This window comes from Marmota monax, unplaced genomic scaffold (genome assembly GCF_021218885.2).
Source record: "Marmota monax isolate L192 unplaced genomic scaffold, Marmota_monax_Labrador192_F-V1.1 WCK01_AAM20220418_F8-fsc00001, whole genome shotgun sequence".
In the NCBI taxonomy this organism is placed as follows: Eukaryota; Metazoa; Chordata; class Mammalia; order Rodentia; family Sciuridae; genus Marmota; species Marmota monax.
Genome location: NW_026693777.1, coordinates 21257944 through 21277435, shown reverse-complemented (window position 1 = coordinate 21277435; position 19492 = coordinate 21257944). Strand labels below are relative to the sequence as shown.

The 19492-nt window shown below is 41.7% G+C and overlaps 1 protein-coding gene and 1 long non-coding RNA gene across 2 annotated transcripts in view; one reads left to right on the top strand and one right to left on the bottom strand.

Moving 5' to 3' along the window:
• Fntb (farnesyltransferase, CAAX box, beta) overlaps window positions 1-19492 on the top strand; it is a 77767-nt gene that overhangs the window by 11500 nt on the left and 46775 nt on the right. Inside the window, exon 2 of the mRNA XM_046461095.1 lies at window positions 15758-15822. Coding sequence (XP_046317051.1) covers window positions 15758-15822 — 65 coding nt within the window. The remainder of the gene's footprint in view (window positions 1-15757; window positions 15823-19492) is intronic.
• Window positions 4292-14506, bottom strand: LOC124104279 (uncharacterized). The gene is made up of 4 exons (XR_006855397.2): window positions 13863-14506; window positions 12236-12301; window positions 8011-8210; window positions 4292-5287 (listed from the first exon to the last, which is right to left on the bottom strand). It is a non-coding gene; the product is annotated as an uncharacterized LOC124104279 (long non-coding RNA).

Below are 19492 nucleotides of genomic sequence, written 5' to 3'. Positions count from 1 at the left end.
ATTCATATATTTGTGTGTGGTGCTGAGAATCGAACCCAGTGCCTCATACATGCTAGGCAAGTGCTCTTCCACTGAGCCACAACCCCAGCCCTGAATGGTATTTTTATAAATGTATTACAGGGTTTTTTGTTTGTTTTAAAATCTATCTTTGCCAGGAATGGTGGCTCATGCCTCTAATCACAGCAACTTGGGAGGCATAGATATGAAAATCACAAGTTCAAGACCAGCCTCAGCAACTTAGTTAGGCCCTAAGCAACTTAGTGAGATGCTGTCTCAAAATAAAGTAGAGGATGTGGCTCAGTGGTAAAGCGCCTCTGGGTTCAATCCCCAGTACCCTCCCCCACCCCCCAAAAATCTATCCTTGTTGGGCATGGTGGCCCATGCCTGCAGTCCTAGCAATTTGGAAGGCTGAGGCAAGACGGTTGCAATTTGAGGATAGCTTGGGATATTTAGTGAGACTGTCTCAAAATTTAAAAATTTTAGGAAGAGGGTTGGGGATGTAGCTCCGTGGTAGAGCACCTCTGGGTTCAGACTCCAGTGTTGCAAACAAACAAGCAAACAAAAACTATTCTATTACTAGACAAGAGCTGTTTCTAAAATGTGGCTGTTATGAATAATGCTGTTATGAACACATTTATAGAAATCTTCATGTGTTTTCATTTTTCTTGGGTAAAAACCTACAGGCAGAATTGCTGGATCACAGGGTAGGCGTATTTTTACTTTCATAAGAAACCACTATCCTTTACCATCATGGTTGTACATTTTACACTTCACCAGCAGTGTATGAGAGCTTGGATTGCCCTATATCCTGACCAGCATTCAATGTTGTTGTCTGTTATTCTACCAATGGATATAGAGTGGTAATTCATTTGATTTTTTTTGTACTTGAGATTGAATCCAGGGATGCTCTACAACTGAGCTACATCCCCATCCTCTTTTTCTTATTTTGAGATAGGGTCTCACTAAGTTACTGAGGCTGGCCTTGAACTTGTGATCCTTCTACCTTGGTCTCCTGAGTGACTGGGATTACGGGCATGCCCCACTGCACCTAATTTCATTGTATTTATTCTTTAATTACCTGAAACACTTTATAGTAGACTTAAGCATTTATTTGTTCATGATACATATAAATGCATTGTGTATGTGTGTATTCAAATTTGTTATACTTCTCAAAAATCTTTCTTATACCTAGATAAGGCAGTCATGGTGGCATCTGGGTACTAAGTGTTTTGTTTTAATTCTTTTTTTTTTAATATTTATTTTTTAGGTATAGATGGACACAACACAATGCCTTTATTTTTATGTGGTGCTGAGAATTGAATCCGGGTCCCGCCTGTGCTAGGCGAGCGCTCTACCGCTGAGCCACAATCCCAGCCCTTGTTTTAATTCTTAGTAACTTCCTCCAACTTTTTTTATATTTCAAATTTACAAAAGAATTGACATCACCTGTTTATTCTCCACCTAACCCCCCATACAAACTTAAAAATTGCATTTTAAAGAGGATAAAATTATGACTCATACAGATGTAAAATGAACTATGTTAAAGATTTTTATTTAACCCATTAATTAATAAAGGAATCAGTAAGGTATTATAACTATTTGGAGAATTCAGAGTAATACTAGAGTTTTCAAATGAAGGTGCTGGCTCTGGGAATTCCAATGAATCAGATATGGCTACTCATCCCAAAGAAATCAAATAAAAAAGTAATGGTGAAAGGTGGGAAAGGAACTGTGTAGCTATACTGAAAAGACAAGGGGACCAGCTGCCCTGTCTTGGCGGGTACTAACATGAGCTTCAGGGTTAAACAGAGGAAGAATTGGGACAGGGCAAGAGGTATGCATAAGTAAGTAGTCTTGGTCAAACTGTGATCTGGTTGATAATTATCTCAGTTCTGGTCTTTGAAGGTGGCTCTAAGAAGTCTTATTGCTTGAGGGGGCAATCCTGTTCCCATCCTGAGATGATGGCTCCTGCTTAGGGGGGCAGCCTCAGTTCCTGTAATTAACTCTCATTGTGGAGGATAGTCTCACCATGGGGTGATCTGCCTGAAATGCTCTGCTGTTTCTAGAAGGTTTAGGGCAATTCCTGCAGTCCTCTAGGTACCACTCTGTGGTACAGACCAGGCTGTGGTAAAAGCTGGCAGCTGATGACCTTACTTATCTTGGTGTCTTCAGTCTTGAAGAGGGATGGTCACTTGAATGATGAACATGACTACTTGAGAGTTGAGCAAAAATCTGACCCAAAGTTTAACATGATAAAAGGGATACAAAATGAAGGCAGAGATGCCAAACTTTTTGTCCTGCTTTAAGTTACCTTTTGAACATCTACAGGCTCAAATGAAGAGTCAGTGCTTTTTACCAAAAACAGTCATTAACAGTTATAACACTGTTATAAAATACCATCCACTTAGAATCAGATAAGGAATGATAAAATGCAAATGGAGCAAAACTAGGCAGTATCTATAAGGCAATGATTAAGTGTATTTCACCTGCTGAAATTTGTGTGTCTATACATGGAAGCTATTTGCATTACTAAGTTTTCTACAAGTTAACTTCTCCATCTATAGAGTTGTGAAATAGTCTTGTCAAGGACAAAGGTGTTGGTAACCCGTGGATGTCCTAGCCAAGACACAATTTTTCCTTTGATACAGGTGTTTATGTTTATATGTGTGTATACATACATGTATACATATATAAATGTGTGTGTATATGTGTGTGTATATGTGTATATATATATATATATATGTATTTTTCCCCTGAATATTTGAAAGTGAAAGCATTCTCTAAACACATCATTCTTCTATATATGGATATTAACATTATACCTCAGAAAATAAAAATAATTTTATAATATCACCTAATATTCAGTTCATTTAGAAATTTTCCTAATTGTCCCAAGATTTTTAAATAGCTTATATTGTTTTGAACCAGATCCAATCAAAGTTCCTTTATTTCAGGCTATTTTTGAATATCAGAGAGCTAATCTCTGTGACTAAGTCTTCAGTGACTGATCCTGTTGGCCCTTCTTGGAATGTTTTCATGTAGCAGAGTTTCTGAAGCATATCGGATGCTTTAGGTTTCTCTCAGGAGAGCCATATCACTTTCATTAACATGGTTATGGACTGTGTGCCCTGTGCCCGAGGGAAATGAGTCTGTAGGCCTTTTGCTGTTTATGCAAAAGAAAATTATGTGTTGCTATGGGGCTGTTAAACAACCTTTGCATTGTAGAGGCTGGTAACTGCCTTGCCTATGGGCGTTTTTATGCAGAAGGAAGAGATTAAACTGACTATTCTCTCAGTTCTTATGGGATGGAAAGGGAGCATGAAGCTTCAAGATAAAAGGAGAGGCCCGGGAAAGTGGGCATTATTTTAGCATCCCTGTATTGAAGTTGATTATTACTTTTTTTTTCTGAAGTAAGATTTGAGAGTTGTGACACGTTCACAGTTCTTCATGACTCAGGTAACTTTTTAAAAAATAGGTAGCCTCAGTTTCCTGATATTTTTTCCTTTCTTCTTTTCTTCCTTTTTTTTTTCCTTTTGCAGTGCTGAGGTTGAACTGAAGGCCTCATGCATTCCAGATAAACTGTCTACCACTGATGTGCATTTCCAGCCAAGTTCCACTATATTTTCGGGAAGGTGTTACTGGGGATTGAATTCAGGGGCAGTTGACATGATCCACATCCCCAGCCCTATTTTGTATTTTTATGTAGAGACAGGGTCACACTGAGTTGCTTAGTGCCTCACTTTTGCTGAGGCTGGCTTTGACCTCATGATGTACCTGTCTCAGCCTCCTGAGCTGCTGGGATTACAGGTGTTCACCACCAAGCCCAGCCCCTATTTTAAAGTGAGGATTTTAATAAAAATTTAAAAGGAATTGAATTATATATCTTGTGTATAGATGTTATTCAGTTATGAATTCTTCCCTTAATTCTGTCCCAAAGGCTAAATTTCTCATTCTGCTAGTGTGTTGGAGGTCCCCAGTGCCATTTCTAGGTTCACTGATTTACTGCAAGAACTTAGAGAACTCAGTATGTAGTTTTACTTATCATTATGATGTATTATAGCAACAGGATACAAAGTAAAATCAACAAAGGGAAGAGACTCTTTTAGGTGAAGTCTAAAGGAAACAGGCACAAACTTCCATGGGTCCTCTCCCAGTGGAGTGAAGGGGCAGGAAAAAGTCCTTATCCTCTACCATCTTAGGCCATCTGGCTAGGGCTCTATAAATTAAAGTAGTGAAAAATTAATGAGATAAAAACAATCAGAAGTTTATTAACATGTACGTTACACAGATACACACAGCAACCAAAGGGGTGGGTAGAACTTAGGTGTATTAGTCAGCTTTGTCCCGACCGGCAGGACACATCAACAACATGGGCAGCGAACCTAGATGGGGAGGAATGAAGGGACAAGAGACATGAAGGATGACAGCAAGACAGGAATTCTGATCAAGCATGCAAACTTTTATTGTTCACACAGGGGTATTTATATGCTGGGGATGGGGAAGCTCTCTAATCAGCAGTTGCTGGATGTGGGTGGTAAAACTGCCAGCTCCAGGATGTCTGATCCTGATAACCGCAGGATGTTCCAGGGAGATAGGTAGCTGCAGGATGTCTCCCAGGGGGCTGTCAGGCTATTCTTTGAAGGAGAATTTCCTTCTAGCCCCTGACATTTCCGCCTTTCTTATATAAAATATTTGACCATACCTTACCGGCCATGTTTTTAGGGGGTGATAGAGGCTCTGTTCCTCTAGGAGGCCTTAGAATATCTCCTGATCCGCGTCTTCACTAGGAGATTTCGTGGTGGCCTTGGCATGTTTTTGGAGGAGACGGCTTTGAGGGGGAAGCATGCCAACCGCCATGCACCAGAGCGTGTCACTCAGAGGTCTTGGGTTTTGGGATCCGTCCTCCTGCAGTCCTTCCTGCACCCTCCGTTATTATGGCCTAACGTCCTCACTCCATGGGTGCTGTCCTCACTCCATGGGTGTGTCCTCCCCCAAGCAGAGGGGCCCATGGAGGAGCGAACCCTTATGGCAAGGGCAGAAGATGGTTGGTCAGAGCTGTTACTTATACTTTTATATAAGAAAGAGAGATCTGTGGGGATGTAAACTTAATAAATAAGCCTGTGAGAAGGGTAGAACATCCTTTTAAATGTTGGCAGCGCGGTCTTCCATCTCCAGATGGTGATAGTGGACCTATATGGGCTTAGAGGCCAAAATATTAATCTGTTCTTTAATAAATTGTACCAGCCTGTTTATAATGCAGGGTCCTCACACAGATTGTTGGCTGCATCTGAAAAAGAGGAAAATTTGTCCTCAGGGGGAGGGCCTCCGTCCCTGGGTTGAGGTAAGTCATTAACCTGTTTAACCAGGCGTTCTGGTAACCATCTTGGGGCTGCTTGCTCTTGGTCCAAAACACAAGCTGAGCCTCGTCCCCAGATGAGGACAGGATCTGGGCCTTTCCATTTATTTGTAAGGGGATTGCGCCACATAACAGGTGGGCGAACAGAATTGGACAAGGGATGCCAGTGTCTGTCTGTGGCCGAATGGCCTTCACTGTCTAGGGTAAGAAAATTAAGGGCAAATAATGCATGGTTAAGGCGATCCCTGGGAGTGGTAAATACAAGGGCAGAAGCCTTAAGGCGGGTTAGCCAAGTCTTTAAGGTTGGACACATCAACAATGCCTTGGCCCTGAGGGTTGTATGGAATTCCAGTAGTATGACAAATTTGTAAGGTAGCACAAAACTGTTTAAACTTGGCAGTGGTATATGCAGGACCATTATCTGTTTTAATATGTATTGGTTTACCCATTATGGAAAAGGCTGAAACAAGATGAGAAAGTAATGCCAGGGAAGACCTGAACACCTTGTAAGGTAGTAGAGGCTCTTCCAAGAATAAGGGCACACGTATGAGATGGAGGGGGACCCATAATTCCAGTGGGTATTATCTGGGGCCCTTGCATGGAGTCTAATATTGTATCGGTGGCGGCACAGAGGTCCAATCCTGCGTTGCCTGGGGTGGCTCGTTGGAGGGAGGCAATCGTGGAGAAGGATTTTGAGGTAGATTGGGAGTTTGGGAGGGAACAAACCTTATTGCCCCTGGGTTTGTCCTGGGGGAGGTCGGGGCCAGTCCCTGGAGTGGGAAGAAATAGGCTGACCAAGGGCATTTGTCTTAGATCTACACTCATTGGCCCAGTGACGACCTTTACCACATCTAGGGCAAAGGGTGGCTGGGGGCGGTTTAGCCCTGGTTTGAGGAGACGCTATCCCTAGGCTTTGTTTGCCTGTCGGACACTCGCGTGCAAAATGGCCAGGTTGTTTACAAGTAAAGCAAGTACATGAGCCAGGATTGCGAAAGGCCTTGGTAAAGGCGGCACGCACCTATGGTGAGACCCATGGCATGGGCTGCACCCACCCCCCGGCACAGAGTCTAATAAAGTCAGAAAGTTCTTCTTTATCCTTATGTGGTCGAAGAACATCCTGACATGCCGGGTTGGTGTTTTCAAAGGCAAGATATTTTACAAAGGTGCTTTCGCTTTCGCTTGGTCCAAGTAGGTGTTCCGGGGCTAGGTTAAGCTGGGCAACAAAGTCGCTATAAGGCTTGTCAGGCCCTTGTCAAATTTTTGCTAGGGAAGTGGTAGCCGAGCCCTTTTGAGGGAGGCATCTCCAAGCATGTAAGCCAGCCGTCTGAATCTGCGCCAAAAGTCCAGCAGGGAAATGCGCCTGTTTAGGGTTAGTGTCAAAAGGCGCATTGCCCACTAGCTTAACATAAGTCCAGGATTTAGAGGAGGCCTTAGTTAAATTTTTTTGAGCAGTTTCCTGACAGTGCTCTTTGAAATCTGCATTCCATAACAGGAAGTCTCCGGCACTGAGGGTAGCTCAGGCTAAAAATTTCCAATCATTAGGAGTAAGCCATTGTGCACTGTGGCTTTCTAATAAAGCCAATGTGTAAGGTGCAGTGGGGCCATAGTGAGCACAAGCCTTTTTAAGTTTTTCAAGAAAACGCAGGCTTAATTTTTTGTAGACACTCTGGGTTCCTTCCTGCCTAGGGGTGAACTCTTCATCCTCTGAGTCCTGATCTTCCTCTTGCCATTTCCCCGCTTCCTCCTCTTGATCCTCCTCTGAGTCTTTGTCCTCAGCCTAGGCGGGCTTATCTGTCTGACTGGGAAGGCAAGAACAGGCCAAAGGCGCGGCTTAGCCTTTGTATTAGACTGCCTTGGGCCAGCTCGAGTTGACTCCGTGCCTAAGGCTAATGAGCGAAACTCAGAGTCAAGGGATCTTAATTCTTTTAAAAGTTGGATCTATTCCCGTCTATGTTGGAGAGACTCTCGCAAGGGAGCCAGGTTAGGCAGGGGAAGTGGGGAAAAAATATCTGAGGGGGTAGTTGGCCCCTGAAGGGCCGGAGCACAAAAGGCAGGAGGGATATAGGAGGGAGGTGGATGTGTAAGTCCTATAGGCTGTGGCAGGGTCCTGAGAGGTGGCGGGTCTTGGGTCTTCCGAATGGTAGCGAGCTGCTTCCTTCTCCAAGGTAGCCTCCTCCCCAGGGGTCAATGTGTCTCCGGGATTTAAAACTGGATAAAGGCGGTTGGTAACCCTTGGAGCCTTATTCATTAGGGTGGGATTTTGAGGGGGACCAGGCCAAGGGGGGACGAGAGGGATGGGAGGTCTTTTGCATAGCCTCTTCCCCAATCCTGACAAGTTTTAAAGGTACCATTGTCAAAGGGTGAACTTTTAAGAATTTCATTAATTAAGTTCCAGTAAGAAAAGGTGGGAACAGGCACCTTTTCTGGGCCAAAGGATTCATAATAATCTTTTAAACAGTCTCCTACTCTAAGCCATCTTTTACCATCAATGGTCCCTTCAAGGGGAAACCATGGACACAATTCTCCTATGTATGAAAAGAATAATTTTAAGTCCTTTTTCTTAACACGCGCCCCCCCGTGTCTTGAGGGCTCCTTGAGGCCTGACAAAAACAAATCATGTGATGAAACTGCTTGTCCCATGGTGGGTCACTCACCGTGAGTCATCCCCACTCTCCTCCTGGATCTGTCTCTCGGTCATGTCTGCCGAGGCGATCTCAAGCTCCGCTTGGCCAAGTCTTCCCGGAGGACGGCATTCCTTCTCAGTCAAAGGCTCGAGCACACAACGTTGGGCGCCAAATATCCCGACCGGCAGGACACATCAGACCGGCAGGACACATCAACGTGGGCAGCGAACCTAGATGGGGAGGAATGAAGGGACAAGAGACACGAAGGATGACAGCAAGACAGGAATTCTGATCAAGCTGCAAACTTTTATTGTTCACACAGGGGTATTTATATGCTGGGGATGGGGAAGCTCTCTAATCAGCAGTTGCTGGATGTGGGTGGTAAAACTGCCAGCTCCAGGATGTCTGATGATCCTGATAACTGCAGGATGTTCCAGGGAGATAGGTAGCTGCAGGATGTCTCCCAGGCAGGATGTTTCCCAGGGGGCTTTCAGGCTATTCTTTGAAGGAGAATTTCCTTCTAGCCCCTGACAAGCTTTTTATTTATGTGACAAAATACCCAAAGGAAACAACTTAAAGAAGGAAAGATGAATTTTGGCTCACAGTTCAGAGCCAATTTTGGTCATTTGGCTCTATTGTTTTGGGCCTTAGGTAAGGCAGAACATCATGGGGTACATTCTAGACACAGTTGTGCACACCTGTCTGTAACCCCAGTGGCTTAGGAGGCTGAGACAGGAAGATTGCAAGTTCAAAGCCAGTCTCAGCAACTTAGCAAGGCCCTAAGCAACTCAGTGAGAACCTGCCTCTAAATAGAAAATACTTTCAATAAACAAAGGAAGGGGCTAGGGATGTGGCTCAAGCGGTAGCGTGCTCACCTGGCATGCGTGCGGCCCGGGTTCGATCCTCAGCACCACATACAAACAAAGATGTTGTGTCCGCCGAAAACTAAAATAAATAAATAAATATTTAAAAAAAAAAAAAATAAAATAAAATAAACAAAGGAAAAGTGGTTTGGGCTTCTCTGTGGGAGAGGAAAGTTATAAAAAGAGCCAGAAAAAATATGGAAATGAGTTATTTTGTAAGGTTTGGCAAACAGATTTGTGTTAGTGCTCCTCCAATGATGAGTTAAGAGTCTACCTGTTCCTGCTAAGAAAAAAGGAGATATTTTCTATAAAATAAGTGTAAATTTCTTTTACAAAAGGAAACGCGTGCCCTGTTTGTCAGGCTTTTCCTACATCTGCTGGTTCTCAATGGCCATTAGCTCAAAATAATCTGGGTGCCAAAGAGGAATATTTTGGGATAACATATTCTGGCACCTTTTGGAAGTCACACAGGATGCTCTTAATTCCTCCAGAACTGACAGTGTAAATTTTCTAGGTTTGTTTATTTGTTTTGTAGTACTGGGGATTGAACCCAGGGCCTTATACATACTAGGCATGTGCTCTGCCTCTGAGCTGTATTCTCAGTCCTCTAGCATTGATTGCGATAATACTTGCAAAATGTTGTCTACTTCAGAAACTAATAATTAGAGATTTAGTATCTACACTTTTTATTGGGGGCTGGTCACATAGGCACCCTTTGCCTAGTCATCATTCAGACTCCCAGAAGGAAAGTTCTCTTTAGCATAAATGTGATGTTTATAGGTTTAGGCACTCTAACCCCTTCTTATCAGTTCTAGGAATGGCAGGAACCCTCTCAAAATGTAGGTTCCCTGACATCAGCCTGGGGTCCATCCTTCAAGCAGGACTTTCTAAGTATAGAAGTCTCAGGTCTTTCCCATTAACTCTGTTTCTTTTTATACACAATTATCTTTTCCCTTTTCCTTCTGTTATGAGAATTAGAACATTCAAAAAATGCCTGATCTTACTACTAACAAATTTACTCAGATTTTATATAATACCTGCAGGCTATATGAGGGAGAGGAGAGGCAAAAAGGATTTCCATATTTTGGGAATTGCTTTGATTTTTCTTATCCTCTGATAAGTACCTTTTTAAAAACCCAAGGCCTCATGCCTGCTAAGCATATGCTCTGCCACTAAGCTACCCCCAGCTCTGCTAAATATTATTTTTAAGGTTGTGTTCTCAAAACATACTATGTGCTCTGAGGTGATCTTTTTCTATCAAAAAATATACCAGTTTCAAGGTCTTGGGATGTGGCTTAGTGATAGATGCTAGCCTAGCATATGTGAGGCCCCAGGGGCATTGCAACAACATTTTATATATATCACATGTATAACATAATATTGTATATCATATATATTAGTTCCTAAAAACAATCCAAAAAATGGGCATAAAATTTTTTCTAATTATATATCTAATAGGAGATCTGTATCTAGAATATATAAAGAACTATTATAATTCAGTAACAAGGCACCCATTTTTTAAAATGAGCAAAGTATCTAAATAGACATTTCTCTAAAGCATATATATACAAATGTTCAATAAGCCCTTGTAAAGATCCTTAACATAATTAGCCATCAGGACACTGCAAATCAAAACCAAAATCAAAACACAGATAATAACAACTATGGGTTAGGCTGCAAAGAAACTGGAAGCTTTATATACTGCTGATGGGAATATAAAAAGGTATATTTTTCCTTTTTATATTCCCACCAGTTCCTCAGGAGTTAAATGTAGAATTACCACAAGATCCAGCAATTCTGCTCCTAGATATATGCCCAAGAAAAATGAAAAATATGTCCCCCAAAAACTTGTACCAGAAAGTTCTGTAGGGGTAGCAACCATAAAATTCCTTTACTTTCTCATCAGAAGGCCCACAGCTGATGTTCCTGGCCCAGAAGACAGGTTAGCAAGAGAAAGGCATGACAAATTTGTTTAATCTAAGTTTTGTGTGATATAGGAGCCTTCAGAAATGAAGACCCAAAGACCCAGGAAAACTGTATCTGAATGCTTAGGATTGTTAAAAAATGGGCAGCCATATAGAAATGTGATTGGATATAATCTGATGGTAACAGACTGCAAAGCCCGTCCACATTCTTCTTGTCCTGTCTGTAATATTCTTTCCTCCTAGGTATGGGCTAGGATCTCTCCAAAATGAGGGTCTTCAAGGATAAGAAAAGGGAGAGAGTATGACCTTTTTATGGCTTGCTTTGAGGGAAAGGAATTTTAATTTTTATGACAATCTTTGGGAATTCTGGTTTCTGTGACTTGTTTGAGGGGAAGGAGGGAGGACAAAATAGGAAGGCAATAGAAGGTGGGGCAGAACTTGCTTCTGAGGCCTTTCTAATGTTCTAAAGTTTAAAGTACTCTGCTTGCCAAATTGCCATACTTTGGGATGTCATGTTCTGAGCCACAACAGTTCATAACGCATATTTCATATTAGCTAAAATATGGAAATGTAACAGGGAATTAGGGCTGCTTTTGCTAACAAGCACTGACTCTTGACTCTTCAGTTGGGCTCAATGGATTTTATTCAGTTAAATGCGGGAAAAATTGACATCTCTGCCTTTACTTATCTTATTTTTTTATTTGTTCTAATTAGTTCTATAATAACAGAATGCCTTTCAATTCATTGTACACAAATGGACTTTTCATTTCTCTAGTTGTATAAGATGTAGATTTGCACCATTTATGCAGTAGTACATGTACCTAGGGTAATGATGACCATCTCATACCACTGAAGCCAGATTTAAAGTTAGGTAGTCAGTGTAGTTAGATAAATCCGGGTCTAATATCGAGTGAAATCTAAAATGGAGGAGACCATGCGGAGAATGACTCAGGGAAAACACAGGACAACTCATGGAAGTCCCGAAAAGGCCCTAGGCCAAAGTCCACCTCAAAGAAATGTTAATGAACAGCCCCCAGCAAAAAGGTGCTGACTCAGAAGTCCTTCCTGACCAGATTACTTCTTTGGCCCACCTGTGTCCCACCCCTCGGTTCTTCCCACCTACATTCCATTACTGAAAGAACTATAAAAAGGGGAGACAACATCCCTTCCACGGATTCCACCTCTTGGGTCCCCTTCTTCCTCCGGGAGAAGTCTTTTCTGCTGTCCTTTAATAAACTTCTAATTTCTACTCTGACCTTGCCTCGGCGTGCTTCTTTGGTGTTATTCTTCAACATTGGGGAAGCAAGAACTCGTCACCAGTCAACAGCGGTATCACCACCATCTTTTCTACCCCCCATGCCCTCTCCTCTCCCCTTCCTCCCTTTTGCCCAATCCGAATTTCCTCCATTCTTCCCATGCTCCCCCACTATACATCTGCCTTTATATTGTATCTTTCTCCTTTATTACCTTAAGCTTTGGGCCAGATTCCTGCTCTCCTCTGTGTGTAGATAAGTTAATCACTTATGGAGTTATCTGTCAAAAAAACAAAACAAAACAAAAAAATGGTAATACAAGGTTTATTTGCCCTAAATTTACCTTATCTACCTTATTCTCCTTCAAGATGAGGATACCAAGATAAGAGTAGTTAAGGTATTTTCAAGACTTGTTGAGACAACTCCAGCTTTTACAATATCCTGTTCCAGACCCCCTGGTTCAGTGCTCTGAAGTCTCTAGTCATTGATCTAAACTTGCAGTTATCTTGGATTCCAGGAACAGCAGGACCTCTCAGGCAGATCACTGCTTGATGAGCTCATACCCCCAAGTGAGAACAATTACCCCATGATAGGAACTGAGGCTGTCCCCCAAGTGGGAACAATCATCTCAGTATGGGAACAGGATTGCCCCCTCAAGCAATAAGACTTCTCTGGAGCCACTTCCCAGGACCGGAACTGAGATAATAACCAGACCCTAGTTTGACCAAGACTACTTAATTATGCATACCTCTTGCTCCTGCCCCAATTACTTCCTGTGTGTAACCCTGAAGCTCATGTCAGAACCCTCAATGACAAAGCCGAGATGTTTGATTTGACTCTTCTTCCCAGTATGACCTATTGATTATAAAGTTCCTTTCCTGCTTTTCACAATTATTTACATCTGTTTTGTGGGGTGAGTGGCAGGACTTGATTTGTTTGAACTCCCAGAGTCAGGCCTCTGGCCTAGGACTCCAGTAACAGAAAGAGCCCAAATGCCCATCAACTAATAAATTAATAAGTGAAATGTGCTGCTATATCCATAAAACAGAATATTACTTGCAAAATAATACAGTTGAATATCCACTACCTGAAATGCTTAGGACTAGAAGTATTTCAGAGTTTAGAGTTTTTCAGGTTTTGAAATATTTGCATAGATTTTCCAGGTTGAGCATCCCTAATCTGAAAATCCCAAATCTGAAATGTTCCAAAATCCAAAACTCTTTGAGCATCATCTCAGTTCTAAAATTTCTAAAAGTCATTGAGTCAAATAGTTTAAATGAATGAACTGAATGGTATATTAATTATATCTCAATAAAGCTGTCAAAAATACATCAGTGCTAAGAGACACTATTTGTTCATTTTTATATACAGCTTGACCTGTTCATACACAGGTGTTTATTAAAATTCATAACTTGAATTTTCAGCATGAGTCAGTTACTGCATTGGAATGCAAGTCGTTCATTCTGAAGAAGTGTGATTAAGAAGTCTAAAGAGAAATGACACTACATTGGGAGTATTTTTAGCATTTTCCAGATTGCAGTAGGACACATTTCCACATTTTTTGTCAGGTATATTAGTTTAGAAATAAGCCCCCATTTTCCTTGTCTAGTGCATGGCTGCTCATGTTGCCCAAGTGGAAGCTGAAGAGGGACTTCTCTTTAAGGAATTCTGGTCTGGAAGGTTTTTCCCAAGGGATTTGTCAGAATGCTAAGGAGAAGATAGGTTTGCCCATTAGCCCTTGAATAGTATTAAGTCATACAGATTTGAATAGGTTTGTGTGGGTGAAGGAAGTGAGATTTTCTCCCAGTTGGTTTTGTTTCATTCAGAATTCATCAACTCACTTGGATTTGACAGTATATCCTAGGCAGATCTTCATATAAGGTTCTTACAGACATATGCTTCTGGTATATTTTCCTGTCCCATTCAGTTTCCTGCAAATACCGTCTGTGTTCCATTTAGTCTGGTGCTATATATTAGTCCCCTGAGAGTGTCTGAAATGGAAAAAGATTCTTTATAATCTTGGACAACTTTCTATTCCTGCCCAGTCAGGTTCTCAGGGTGGCTTTAGTCTGTTTCTTGAGATTATGAATTCATAACCAGATCATCCCTCAAATTCATCTTCAAGTGTAAATACCAAAAGCATATCATAAAACCAAACATAAGTGCATTTTAAATTGGCTGCCATTCTAGAAGATTCACATCACGGCTTCCCTCATCATCAGAAATAGTTTTTGTGCACTTGTCAAAGGGACTGGAAGCTCTGACTCAACTGGATGTTTCAGAAATAAATGACACTTATTTTTAAGTTTCTCAGGGAGGGCTGGGGATGTAGCTGAGTGTAAGGCCCTGGGTTCCATCCCCAGTACCACATACACATGCACACCAAGAACATACTTTTGAAGTGTAGGGGAAGAAAACAGTCGTGTCCTCTACCCTTCTGAGTTCTTGGCTGGAACTCCCTATAACAGAGGGAGGATTAACAAAAGGAAAACAAACAGGTTTATTAACGTATATGTCATGTATATATGGTAGAAAACCATGGATAAATGAGTAACTCAGAGAAGGGGTCTCCATGTTTATAGAGCTTTTTCCACTAAAAAAAAGAAGAGTGTAGGGGAGCTAGGAAAAGTAAGCAAGAGGAAGATTTGTCATGCAGATTTAAGTAGGCTGCCTTCTGCATTGATTAGTTTCTTGTATTTTATTATTTTTTCTCTTCTGGCACCCCAGGAGAAAACTCACCTTTACAAATGGTGGCCTCTTTTGTAGACATTTATTTCCCATATAAATTGGTATTCTCTACACTGTTTTCAGAGGTTCTTCTATATCTGCAATTCCTCAAAATAATCAGTTTGAAACAGTCCTTGTGTCATTGAGGCATATTTTGGGGTAGCATATTCTAGTCTCCTGCAGAAGCAAAAGGTAGGTGCCTCTCTCTTCATCTGCTCCTGAGTGAATGGTGCCAGGAACCCAACACCAAAACTGCCATTAGTTTGGCTAAAATGGATTAGATTACTGGAGGAATTGATGTGGTGCCAGCATGTCACAGGGGATTGGCTGTCTCTCTTTCTGCTTGTCCTAAGCCTGTCAATCCTGAAGAACCTCTGAATCCAGTTACAAACACTGTGCCATCCAAAACCCCAACGGGGGGCAAAAACAAAAACAAACCACCAATGAACAACTCCAGCTGATAGGATTTGCGGCCATTTGCGGACAGCTCAAGTTCATAGTTGTCTTGTAATAGAGGTGTCTTTACAATTGGGAGATTTCAGGAAAGACCCAGTCTAACCTGCTCTCTTTCAGTTGCTTTTTCCTCCCCAGCTTCATCTCATGCTGGGAGCAGAAACTGCCCCCCAAGCTCTGGTGCAAGTTGGACCTGCAGAACCAGAACTGCAGCGTGTGTACATTGTGCTTCTCAGCTCCTGGCACCCCACAGCCTGGCCAGAGCTGCAGTCATTGCTCCCTGCTTTTGCTTTTGCCCTTTCCCTATATAATCATAGAGCTGTTGTCTGAATGGGGAAGAGAGTTTTCTAGAATACTCTGGCCAAACTGAGAATAAATTCCTTACTTGCTTCACCAATATCTTTCTCTCTCTGTCAATTAAACTCTAGGCATTGGGTGACCAGGGCTAGTCTGTTAAGACCCCTGGGTCAGGGTTTTGGCTGAGGACTCCAGTAACAGTCTCATCTGTATTTTTTTTTTTTTTTCCTCTCTCTCTCATGTCCTACATCCTTTCCAGGCCAAAGTAGAAGAAAAGATCCAAGAGGTCTTCAGTTCATACAAGTTCAACCACCTTGTACCAAGGTAAGCTGTGGGTAGGAATTTGAGGGTCTGGGAGAGCACCACCGTGTGGGAGCCCTTTGTGTTTCCTCCTCATCTGCTACTAGGCTAGTATTTCTTGACCTCATGGCTACCTGGGTGTGCTTGTGACCCAACTCCTGCCTCTTTCTAGGATGCTAAGGAGATGCTGCACTTGGACTGAGCCACCAGGTGTTAGGTAGGGATGCCCCCAAAGCCTGACCTCTGAGTTCTGAAGATGGGCAGTGGAGTTCAGGTTTTTGATAGTTGTGGCCTGTAGCTTTGCTTAGTTGAGGACTGTCAAGTTTCTCCTTTTCCTATTGTACTTTGAAGCAGATACAGAGTTTGTGGGTGGCACAGAATAGATTCCTCTGGTGTAAATTATTATTATTTCTTAAATATTTATTTTTTAGTCTTAGGTGGACACAATATCTTTATTTTATTTTTATGTGGTGCTGAGAATTGAATCCAGTGTCTCATGCATGTCAGGTGAGCACTCTACCACTGAGCCACAACCCCAGCTCCTGATGTAAATTATTATTATCGTACTATTTTGCAGTGCTGGGGATTGAACCCAGGGCCTTACACATGCCAGGCAAATGCTCTACACTGAGCTATATCCCCAGCTCTACTCTAACTTCTTATTATTTTGAGAAGTTTGAGCTTCTGGCCCCAGTGCAGCAGATGCCAAGGATGAAGTTCAAACTAGAAATACAATGCTTTTTGTTTTTCTTGGAGCTTAGCAGTTGAAGTCTTCTATGCCTTGTGGAGTCAGAAATTCCAAAAGGGAATTAGAAGAATTTTAAAAATTTGAACCTTTATTTTCTCTTTTTTCCCAGTATTTTGTAATGTCTCACACTAGAATTACATGAAGTTATTTCATCTCTTTATTACTATTTCTCTTTCAGCCACAAATTGTTTCCTGGATTATATTTCCATCCAGCAGAAGTGATCACAAGTCTGAAACTGTGTGTGGTCATCATTTTCTCTTAGTGATAGAACATTTTGACATTCTCCAGACACTGGGGCGAGGTGCTGGCTGGTTCACTGTGGTGGCGGAGCTGCAGGGTCTGAAGTTCAGCCTCACCTCCATTATCATGTCTCCTGACTTCTTGACACCTTCTAACTGACTGCATCTCTTCTTACTGGAACATTAATCATGACTCCAGCCTTGTTACCATTGTGTCTTTTTTGCCACTATTTCTTTAATTTTTTTTCCTTATTAGCCACTACAGTAAACAGCTGGAAAAGACAGGTGCTTATTGGGAAAAACAGGTGGGAAGGTTCACTTTATCTTCCTTCCCTGGGGAAGGCAGAGGAAAACATTAGCTAACTAGAGGAGTCTTTCCCCAGACAGAGTCTTTCCCCAGATCTCTGCATTAACCCAAAGCTCAGTAAAATGAATTATTCCTCTTGTCATTAACCACAGCTGGAGGTTAGCATATAACACCATTTATTTTAGCAGCTTGAGAGAGTAAGCTGTGGGATATGCTGGCTCCTCAGTACTCATCTGCCCCTGTGCACAGCCCTGTTCTGGCTTAGCCTCCTCAGCAGTGGTGGGACTTGGTGATGGTGAGGGGCACAATTTTGCTCTAGGGCCTTTGTGGTCAGCAGTTGTGCCCCCAGATGACTCACCTGATTGGGCTCTGAGTCATTGTCTCCTGTCTGGGCCTCTGTGTTTTCCATGAGGGACCTTTGACTATCTGACATTCCTTTTTCTGCTCACCCACAGAAGAGGGCCTTGGACTCTGTCATCTTACTAAGGAATCAGGGAGGTTGAACAGCAGTGATCTGGGAGGAAGCAGATGTTATTTTGGGAGTGATGTTATTTTGGGAGTGATGGAGGACAGTAAAGGAGAAAAATCCCCTGATTCATAGATTTTGGGTCAAGTGTAGCTAGAAAACAAAAATGTTCCTTTTGGGGCTTGAATTCTTGTGGAAGTAGAAGATATTAGAGCTCTGAATTTGTTTCGGAAATATGACAATTTCTCAATATATCATAGTTGCCTATGAATATGAGTGTTTTATAGGATGCTAATTAGCATGCTAATTAACATTCGAGATACATATATTGGCTAAATATCAGCATATCAACATAAGGCTGAATCCAGATATCACCATCATTGAGTGAACCATTAAGATATAAGAATACATATATAACTAATTAAAACAAAAAAATTAGACACTAGTATGGCAATTTGTAAATCAATGGATGTGTAACTGACGTGATTCTGCAATCTGTGTATGGGGTGAAGGTAGGAGTTCATAACCCACTTGAATCAAAGTGTGGAATATGATATGTCAAGAAATTTGTAATGTTTTGAACAACCCACAATAAAAAATTAAAAAAAACAAAACAAAACAAAAAAAAATTAAACCAATTTCAAAAAAAAATGAAAAGATATAATGCAGCTTGGTTGTAGAGTGCTTGTGTGGAGTGCTTGAGGTCTAGGGCTCAATCCCCAGCACCTCACTTTTTACATTAAAAAGATGTAAGAATAGGGCTGGGGATGTGGCTCAAGCGGTAGTGCGCTTGCCTGGCATGCGTGCGGCCAGGGTTCGATCCTCAGCACCACATACAAACAAAGATGTTGTGTCCGCCGAAAACTAAAAAAAAAAAAAAAAAATTAAAATTGTCTCTCTCTCTCTCTTTAAAAAAAAAAAAAAAAGATGTAAGAATAAATCTAGGGCTGGAGGTGTAGTTCACTAGTAGAGCTCAATTTTAATATTTGACATGTTAGTCATCAAGATTTAAAAGCCTGACAGTATAATGCGGGAATAAACCTTCACTGTTAGGTAAACTGCATGTTCACATTTTACAGTAAATCCAGATGATGTGGCTTGTTTGTTTCTGAGGTCATGATGCTGATCAGATGTGACAGAATCACGCACATTGCCAGGACTGGTCACATGCAGGTACAGGATGCACACAATGGTGTTGAAGCAGGCATTTGCCTATCCAGTCTTCCGGAAGCAAGCTGAATAGCAGATTTGGCTGAAATTCAAGGCTGGAGTGGAATGTTGGTGCATTCCACAATCAGTCCCAAAATGGTTTTCCTCTCTCTGTGGTTGGGAGATGTGCATTCTATCCTGGAGTAACATAATCAGTCTCAAGGATTTTATTTATTTATTTTGTGGTGCTGGGGATAGAACCAGTGACCCTGTATCTGCTAGCCGAGTGCTGTACCGCTGAGCCGTATCCCAGTCCCAAGGACCTTTTGATCATATTTCTAATAATTTTGTTTGTCAGCATCCTGCTCTCTTTTGTTTTCTCTGTATTTTCCTTCTGTACACTAGTGAACTTACCTTTTTCCATTTATTTAATTAACTTTCAATTTATTTAATTAACTTTCTATTTATTTAATTAACTTTCTGAAATACATAAACTGGGGACACACACACACACACACACACACACATATAATTTTAAAAATTACTTTTTCTTGGACACAAGTGGCCTGGTGCTCCTCAGAAGTGAGAAAAACCAACAATGTCCCTGTGCAGACAGGGCCTTGAAAGTTAAGTGTTGCAGTGGCTTTGAAGCCAGTGGCTCTGAGTGAAAGCTCTCCAAGCCCTTCTCACACAGGTGCCTGCCTGACCTTCACGTCTTGTCCCACTCCTGCATGTGCTATTTTAGAACTTCCCAAATCCCAGGCAGTTAGTAGATGTAGTCCTT